The sequence below is a fragment of the Nicotiana attenuata genome, unplaced genomic scaffold, assembly GCF_001879085.1.
Source record: "Nicotiana attenuata strain UT unplaced genomic scaffold, NIATTr2, whole genome shotgun sequence".
Taxonomy (NCBI): domain Eukaryota; kingdom Viridiplantae; phylum Streptophyta; class Magnoliopsida; order Solanales; family Solanaceae; genus Nicotiana; species Nicotiana attenuata.
The window spans coordinates 115849-125713 of NW_017670425.1; the positions used below are offsets into that span (position 1 = coordinate 115849).

The 9865-nt window shown below is 36.2% G+C and overlaps 2 protein-coding genes across 2 annotated transcripts in view; both read left to right on the forward strand.

Annotated features, from left to right (window-relative positions):
• The first annotated feature begins 289 nt into the window (after positions 1–289).
• On the forward strand, positions 290–7919 carry LOC109239233 (angio-associated migratory cell protein-like). Its single transcript, XM_019405774.1, has 11 exons — positions 290–329; positions 2781–2915; positions 3021–3110; positions 4860–4979; positions 5085–5230; positions 5310–5457; positions 5539–5622; positions 6196–6311; positions 6434–6492; positions 7483–7573; positions 7692–7919. The coding sequence occupies exons 1-11, from the start codon at positions 290–292 to the stop codon at positions 7917–7919; spliced, it is 1257 nt and encodes a 418-aa protein (XP_019261319.1).
• A 1066-nt stretch (positions 7920–8985) lies between these two features.
• The window catches only part of LOC109239240 (angio-associated migratory cell protein-like), a 7596-nt gene continuing 6716 nt past the window's right edge, over positions 8986–9865 (forward strand). The window contains exons 1-2 of the mRNA XM_019405780.1: positions 8986–9215; positions 9314–9373. Coding sequence (XP_019261325.1) covers positions 9116–9215; positions 9314–9373 — 160 coding nt within the window. The 5' untranslated portion in view covers positions 8986–9115. The remainder of the gene's footprint in view (positions 9216–9313; positions 9374–9865) is intronic.

Here is a 9865-nt window from a genome sequence, read left to right on the forward strand (position 1 = left end):
TTCAATTTGAGTCTTAAGGGACTCTCTATCATGGTGAAAGGAAATTTCAGAGGGAACTATTTCCTCAACTAAAGGCTCACGAAGTGGCTCGGAAGATTCTTTGTTACGAGAAGAATTCCTTTGAGAATGTGAACCTCTAGTCCCAGAAGAGGGACCAGAACTAGAAGAAGGAGTCGACATACTACCACGAGCAGATCCAAGGTTACGGAGTCTGCCCCCTCTCCTATGCCTAATAGGAGCATTGGGAAAGCTATCCAGAATAGGGGTTCTCTTAGGGTTAGATGAAGCCATGGCAGAGAAGGTTGAAGTGGAGCAGAGAAAAGGAGAAGGTTTCGAAAAATTGGAGCGTTTGATATGCTTTATGTGAAACAAGACAAGAAGAGAAGTTATATTTATACTAATGGGTAACCGGCAAAGGAAAAAAGTACAATGATGGAAGAGCCATAATGATGATAACTGACATTTCGTGAAAAGTGAAGCCGAAAAGAAAGCCTAAAAAAGTACTGCTAAGAAGTGCAACCAATAGAGAGATGACACGTGTCAGTTGCATTAAAAGGAAGTGACAGTTGAAGCGTCAACTTTGTCAGAGCATTAATGGTGACAAAAATTCTCCTTTAATGAAACTCCACTTCCTAAATATTCAAACTGATGAATAAATGAAAAGTAGGGGGACTATCTGTATTGGGGAAAATTGTATTCATATACATGTTGACGTGGCATGACACGTGGAATGCTCAATAAATTATGATCAGTCACGGTTCAAGGGTTGTGAACAGCTACGGGAAGAAAGAGGCACGAGACGAGAGATTCAATGCCCCGTCCCTGTTTAAATTCAGCGCCCTATTCCTATTTAAGCTTATTTACACAAGAGCGATGAGAAGAATGACCCTGGTTAAAGAAAAAGGGGAAATACGGCATTAACTATTGAAGCCGTTAAGGAATATATGCAATGGTTATGTAACGCAACATTTAATATCATTAAATACTCATAATAGTCTCATTACGGCTTAGGCATAACGTACGTTTCTAGAGATTCTCAAAGGTACCTATAAAAGGAGAAATATGTAATCAGTTATAGAGGAAGTGACTATCGGAATATATCTTAATTTTCTTGCTTTCTACTGATATCATTTTCAAGTCTCTTTATTTACATTCATTTTTCGATTATCAGTAACCCGATTCTTCTAAATTCAAGCTTTGCCAAGAAATCTATTTTTTTGGTTAAACACACATGGGGTCGGTTGTGCTGATACTACACTCTGTGCTCTTTTGCACAGATCCAGGTATCGGACAGCAGCAGTAGTTCGGGAGCTAGTCTTCAGTCCACGAGATTCCCGAGGTAGGCCTGCAGACGTCCGCAGGCCCGGCATCTCCTCTATCTTTATTTATGATCTGTTTCCTTTTGTATCCGAGACACACTTTATTCCTTGTTTCAGACAGTTGTATGTAGCACTCTTAGATAGTCCGTGAATGTTGTGACACCAGTCCTGGGCAGTTTATTCCTTGTTTCAGACAGTTGTATGTAGCACTCTTAGATAGTCCGTGAATGTTGTGACACCAGTCCTGGGCAGAGATATATGTGGATTTTCCTTGTTATTTTGGTTTACTTCGTTAAGTCTTTCGCTTTAATTTCATATTTCCGCTGTTATTCTAATATTTAACGCTTGTTGATATGATTGGTAAAAAGAAATTTAAAATGAAAGAGTTAGGAGTTTATGATTTGTGCTTGCCTAGCTTCTACGAGTAGGCGCCATCACGACTCCCGAGGGTGGAAAATCCGGATCGTGACAATACGTTTAACCGTGGCCAGGGTGAGGTTAAAGAAAAAAGAGTTAAGAAAAGATTATTTCTTTAAAAGGTTGGGAAGAAGAGATGAACAAAGTGGACTAAAAAAAAAGTATAGAAGGGGTAATTTCAGTTCATAATTTTGATAATACTGTAACAATATATGTCTACAGAATAAGAGAGAGAGAGTACCGAGTAGGATTTTACAACATAAGAGTTTAACATTTTTACCTTATAAATTTTACCGTACCAGTAAATTTATCAAGTCTATATTATATTATATTTATCAAGACTCATATTATATTATATTTATCAACTTTTACCTTATAAATTTTACCGTATCAGTAAATTATTTTACCGTACCAGTAAATTTATCAAGTCTATATTATATTTATCAACTCATATATATATANTATATATATATATATATATATATATATATATATATATATATATATATATATATATATATATATATATATACATACATATACATACACACACGCAGGGGCGGAGCTAGATTGCCCCCAACGGGTTCGGCCGAACCCAGTAGCTTTGGTTCAAATCATGTATTTGTCTTAAAAAATCCATTGAATACGTATAATTAAATTATTAATTTAGAACCCAGAACTTAAACGATTAGAATCCCGAACCCATAAGCATGAAATTTGACTCCGCCTCTGTGTACACGTCTAATTAATGTATAATCAGTGTATACTAATTAAGAAAAGTAAACAATAAATTAGACCTTGTGTTTATATATACTGCACTGCATGTGTATTCATGCATGCTGCACGTTCAAAACAAACCCTCACGTAGACAGAGAAGGGAAAGACTAATTAAATTCTTCATTTATTGAAATTGTGAAAATTCAAATTTAGGCGAGTAATTTTAGGTGGAAATGGGTTTTTATATAATTACAAAAACTAATAGTATCCATTTTCTGATTTTGGCCCATAGATTATTTTCCTTATAATACCTCCTTAAACCCACAGACATCATCGCTTTACTTCCGCCGCTGCTGCCACTGCCGCCGCGTTGCAGCGGAGTTATGGACATGGATATGGATGATCCATCAAGCCACCACGACGAACATGAAGATGATGTTATAATTGATAGTGACGAAGAAGGTACAGAAAAATCAATATATGCCCAATTATAGAACAAAAGAATAAATTTGTGGTTGCAGAGCCAACTTCATGAAATTTTAATTATGGCGGTAATTCTGGGTTTAGACTTTGAATTACTCACTAATATGGATATTTTTGGGATAATGGTTTCAGATGAAGCTGATGATTCGGTTCATACATTCATGGGCCATACTGGTATTGCACTTCTTTGATTATAATTAGATTTATGGCCATTTATAAGAAAAATAAATAAATTTGTGGTTGCAGAGCTTGATAATGCTGATGAAGAAGCTGAAGAAGATGAAGAAGGAAAAAAAGGTTCAATTTCTTCTAGAAACTTCTTTTGTTTTCTCAAAGTCTTTAGCTTTCCGATGTACTCATGAGTTACTTTTGGTTATTCATGTTGCTGCTGTAATTTTTTTCTTACATATATCTGCATGCTATCAACTTTATGAAATTTAATTATTGCTGCAGTTCTGGGTTTGGATTACTTATTTGTTTTGGAGCTTTGGGTTTATGTTTAAAACTTGATTTTTTTAAAAATTAATTAGCACACTAATATGGATATTTGGGTTAATGGTATTGTACTTCTTTTAGTATTCCTGTAATTCCATACTGAATAATGACAGTTGATATGAATACTGGAGGTTGCCTGATGTTGTGTTGAGTTCACAATTATGGACATGAACGAAGAAAATTCAGTTTGTTGGCCTTTTTGTGTGGGCTATTGCTCGGTTTTTGGCTGACTAGATAGGGAAACTTTGAGTAGTCAAAAGCGGTTCCAAAGTCTATTGTAGCTTTACGCGCAATTTGATGTGGGCTTTATAGCAAAGAAAAGAAAAAAGAAAAACGGAAATGTAATGCACGAACATATAACTATACATGTCAATTGGAGGAAGAGTATGCTATAGCCAATCAAGTAAGTGGATCAAATACAAAGGTTGGCAGCCACATTGGGGTGTGAAATAGGAGCTCCTCGTAAAACTTACTTGGGTCTAGCACTGGGGGCAAAGAGCAAGTCCCCTGAAATATGGCAAAGGGTAATATAAAGGAGTGAAAGGGGATTGGCAAAATAGAAAAGTCAGTATCTTTAATTAGGTGGTAGGGTGTATTAGACTCCTTTCCTACTTATGTAATGTGTTGGTTCCCACTTCCAGCTAAAGTGGAAAAGAGACTTGATACATTGTGAAGGAACTTTATCTGGTAAAAGGGAATAGGGAGAGCAAATTATTTCATTTGGTCGAATGGAAGACTCTCATATCTAGCAAGAGAATGGGAGGCATTTCATTTTGGAACCTGTACATGGTTACCAGCACTCTCTTTGTACTGCGATTTTTAATACAAATGTTACTTTCTCAAAGAAAAATATATTTATGATTCTAGCGAAATCATCTAGCTGTTAATATTGCGATCAGAACTTAATCTGGAACCTTGGAGCTATGGTAAAGTTGTCTCCGTGTGACCTATAGTCACGGGTTCGAGTCGTGGAATCAGCCGTTGATGCATGTATTTGGGTAGGTTGCTTACATCACACCCCCTTGGGGTGTGGTCCTTCCTCGAACCCTGCTTGAACGCGGTGCGCTTCGTGCACCGAACTTAATCTGGAAATGTATTGCATCAGATGTTGCTCCTCCAATTTTTGGTATTTCTATACAGGAATTTTCCCACACATCTAATCTGATTATTTACCTTATAGAAGAAATTGCATTAGATGTTTGTGGAACTACTTCACATAAGATGGTTTTATCTCACCGGCACGATATGGAGGTTAGATGTGTTTTCATTGATCATGTAGTTAATAGTTAGATGCATCAATGAGTTAATTGTAGCCGATGCCTCCTGATTGGGCATGGTTTGTAATTAGTTTGTACTTTGATGTTGATTTCTTTTACTTTTTTCTTTTCTTTATAAGTTAATTGTTTCAATAGCTTTTCCTCTTTATAGGTGAAGTATACACTGTTACCTGCAGCCCAACAGATACTAGTTTGGTGGCAACAGGTGGTGGAGATAACAGAGGATTTATGTGGAGGATTGGTCAAGGTGATTTTGCCTTTGAGTTAGAAGGTAATTAAGTCATGACTAACACCAAGAATATTTGTCTTGTCTTTGTCATCTGAATGGTTCAACATTTTGTGTTGCTAATTAGATGAACTTTGAGATATGGTGCAGGTCACGAAAATTCTGTATCTAGTTTGGCATTTAGTACTGATGGTCAGTTGCTTGCTTCTGGGAGCTTTGATTGGCATATAAGAGTGTGGGACATAACTTCATGTAGTTTGAAGGGCACACTTGAAGGTCCTGGAGGCGGAATAGAGGTGAAACATTTTTTCGTGCGTAAGAAATCCGATGTTGTGTAACAATTTGGGATCAATTAAGAAATGTGAGGTTGCTCAGTGGGTCAGGTGGCATCCAAGAGGACATGTGGTGTTGGCAGGTTCAGAGGATTCTTCTGTTTGGATATGGGATGCTGATAACATGGCTTTCATGAACATGTTGTTAGGTCATCGTGGTAGTGTAACTAGTGGTGGTTTCACTCCTGATGGTATTTCCTTGTTCCTTCGTTAAAATTCTCTCTTTTTCTCCTTTTGAATAGAACTTACGTTTCTTATATATGATTGCTCAGGTAAATTAATTTGTACCGGGTCTGATGATGCGACTCTTAGGATATGGGACCCAAGGAGTGCCCAAAGTATCCATGTTGTAAGTGGTGAGGCTTTTGCTTTCTGGCCTTGATTTCTTTTCCATTATGCATTTCAAAATTAGATGAAAAGTGAAGCTGTAACTCCCCACCCCTCCCCAAAAAGAAAAAAAAAAACCAAAACACACAGAGAGAAAGCAGGTTGGGGGCCTAAAAATGGCACTTCTCAAAAAGAAATAAAAAAGACTTCAGTTTCTGGCAATCGTAACAAAATGTGTTTCCATATTTAGTGGGATGTGGTTGAGATATAAAATGCTGGATAAAAACTGTGGACTGAAGCATTGGTTAATACGGTATATTGCTAAGTTAGCATTTCTCTTCTTTCATCCTCAAGGACCTTAATCTATTCTAATCATTGTCTTGCTTGTTCTTTTCCTTTCGTTATGTTATGTTGAGATGGCTCTCTGTACTTCCATTCCAAGAAATGTTATTAGCACTTGTATCAGTCGCAAAATTTTCTGTCATAGCGCTTGTCTTTATTGGAGAAACTACTTTTTTTCTAAATTAATAAATGATTTCTCAGATCTGGTCTTATTATTTGTTTGTTGTTCTTTTGAGAAAATGTTTATTTGTTGTTGCAAGGTCATCCATATCACACGGAAGGACTGACATGCTTGACGATCAGCTTGGATTCAACTCTTGCTCTAACAGGTTCAAAGGATGGTTCCGCTCACATTGTGAATATAACTACTGGAAGGGTCAGAATTTCGATTGATGATACTTCACACATTCCATTTTTCACAATGTTTTTCCTGTAATTGATGCTTCCAGACCTCGGAGGCAGTTTTGGCTGATCACTGTTTAATATTTTCTGTGTCAGGTTGTCACTTCTCTGAGTGCTCATACAGATTCGATAGAATGTGTCGGCTTTTCAGCAAGGTTTTATCTCCATCTGACATCTTTTTTTTCTATCCTTATATTTTAGCCTTTGAATGCCTTTGATTTGAAAGAGCGCTGAGGATATGGATTGGAAAAAAATGTGCAACAACTAAACCACATGTATGTGAATGTGCCTTGACCACTGAAGACTTGACTGTCATATTGTCAAATTGCTAGAAAAGGAACCAGATGTTGTTAGCAAGCCTGAAGATGATTTAACTGAAGAGTCAGTAGTTATGTTGATATAGTCTAGGATAACATATCAGATTTATTGGTTAAGAACATTTAAAAGAAGAACATTTTGATGCACCTTCAGTATCAACTGTGCCTAAGCAGTCATCTATTAATTTATGTGCGGATCTTTTGTGGGCATAAAATTATTTTAGTGCGGAATTGGTTTGCTGCATTCAGATGTTTTGCAGTCTTCCTGTTGTATTTTGCGGGAGATGATTGCTAATAGTCTAAGTAACAGATTGTGGTTTCAAATGAGAACATCCTGCTTAGACAGCTTCGTAAAGCAGGCATAAACGTCAGCATTGATTGTTATTATGCCCTTGTTTCTTCTATGTGAGTCTAGATTGCTTTGAGATAAGCTTTTTGATAGTAACCCCTGAGGACCATTCTTCCTGAGCATACTACAAGGCATACTTTTTGTATGAAAGTCTCTTCCCATAGGATGGGTTTAAGATTGGGTCTATAGCAATCGCATGGACTATTTGGAGACAAGAACAGGATGAAAGACTAAGACAAGGGTGTACCTCTTAAATAGATGACTTAGGGATAAACATAGTATGTAAGGCTTTATATCAATTTTCAATAGTTCAGCTAATCTCACTCTCTGAAGTTCAAATCCCTTTGCCTTCCTTCGATCCTGATTGATTGACATGAGTTACATGCCCTGAATGTTCCGCTATCTATTAGTAATTTTTGGGTTTGCTAAATTAATATTTGGCGCTTTAAACTACTTCCATCATGTGAAATGATTTTCAGCGCTCCTTGGGCTGCAACTGGAGGAATGGATAATAAGCTCATTATTTGGGACTTGCAGCACTCCTCACCTCGCTCCATATGTGAACATGAGGTTTGAACTTTCTTGTGCTCCAACTGTATATTTCTGTATCTGTACATGCAGTTGAACATCCGTTTGCTCTAAACCATAATTTTTTTGTGTGCCATTCGCTGACAATAACTTTGTTTAGGATGGCGTGACATGCTTATTGTGGCTGGGGCAATCTACATATGTGGCAACAGGTTGTGTTGATGGGAAAGTGCGGATATGGGATAGCCGTTGTGGAGACTGTCTGAGGACCTTTGGCGGACACACTAGTGCAATTCAGTCTATTGCTGCATCGTCCAATGGGGAGTACCTCGTTTCTGCCTCTATGGATGGAACAACGCGCGTTTTTGAGATAACGGACTTTAACTAAGAAGATCCTTATGGCTGTGTTGTTCTTAAAGAGTTAAAATAGTTACACTGAGGTTTGAGTACTACATAGAGCTCAAAGTTGCACTTTGCAAAGCATTTGTTTAATTCTTGTTTTCAGTTTTGCCCATATATTTTATAACTGATCACAGCATCTGAAGCTTAAGGTATTAGCAGAGTAAGTGTTCTTTGTTCTTTTGAGGTTCACATTTAAGTAAGATTATACTAGAATAAATCAAACGATTCGCAATGCAGCTGTTAGAAGGTGAAAACATACTAATTGGTGTAAGATACATAATATCAGTAATTTCAGTAATTTTCGCTAATTAGTGTCATTTTTTATACCTAATATTTTACTTTTATTTATTATTTATACATATAAATTATGAAATTTTTTTGACAAAGCGATGTAACGTGACACCAATTCATGCAAGGTGCCTATGCCCCTGCATAATATCTGCCCTCCCACTTTTGTCTATTTTACTTTATCTCATATAATTTGTTATTATATATTTTGTTTCAAAACTATATATGTAGTTTAGTGGAGATGACTGCTTTTTATTATTGGCACGGTAGTTGCCCCTTGATTGGCATTGATGCAATATGACCTATTGGTAAATCCTTAACTCTAGGCTTAAAAAAAAAATTAAATTGATTCAATTGTGATATAACACTCCATGCATAATATGGATTACAAACATTCATGATCAGAATTTTAATGATTCATCAGAGGATGTTTGATCGTATATATGGAAATTCTATAACTAAAACTTCTAAAAAGCGTTTCGGTTGCTTCTCCTTAACTGAAGCGATACAAATTATACATTTTTATTAAAAGATTCTCATTGTCAACCATCTAAAATTAAAAACTTACGATTAATAATGATGATTCTAAGTTTCTAACTATCTTATTATACCCTCGCAACGTATCGCATTTCCCTGGCTAAAACCTCACTAATACTGAAGACGACCTCAAAAAAAAGGAAAAAGAAAAAGTTCTATTCCTAATTTTTCTTGTTCAAATTTCTTCATATTCAAATAGTCACATTTTTATGTAACTAAAATAACGTTCTTTCCCAATTTTGGCCCATAAATTATTATCCTTCTAATACCCACCATAAAACCCCAAAATCACTAACATCCATCCCTCTTCTTCCGCCGCCGTAATCTCATTCATACGACGACGTTTAGGGTATAATCATGAACGCTCCATCACCTCACCACGAAGAAGACGAACACGAAGATGAGGTCTTCATAGATGAAAATGATATCATACAAGAAATAAACGTTGATGAAGAAGGTATAAAACAAAAATCCAATCTGTTTCCCCAAACTCTTATTTTTTTATTTTATTATAGTTAGATTTATGGACAACTACAAAACAAATAATGGTCGCAGAGTTAATTGATGCTGATGAAGATGATGAAGGAGAAGAAGAAGAAGGTGGAGGATTGTTAGGTGAGTTATGTTTGGCTCAGTGGAAGTCTTTTGTTTTAAGTTTTCAGCTTTCTATTTGACTTAATCACTTCTAGAAACCTTCTGAGTATATACAGCCAAAATTTCATATATCTTGGTTACTCATGTTTCTGCTGTAATTACTTTTACTTGCTCCCTCCATCCCAATTTACGCGAATGTATTAGACTGCACTCCAGGTTTAAGAAATAAAGAAAGACTATTGTAACTTGTGGTCTAAAACAAGCCATAAACATTTGTGTTGTTATAAATCACCTTATGAAGGGTAAAATGTAAATTTTAAAAGTTAAATTATTTCTATATATAGAATGGTGATACACTAAAAAGTAAAGTGTATCACATAAATTGTGACACGGAGAGGATATCTTGCTGCAAGCTGCAAACTTTGCGAAATTGAATTATTGCTGTAATTCTGGGTTTGGACTTTGTATTACTTATTTCTCATGTTGGGTGCATTTTCGTTTGGGGGGGGGGGT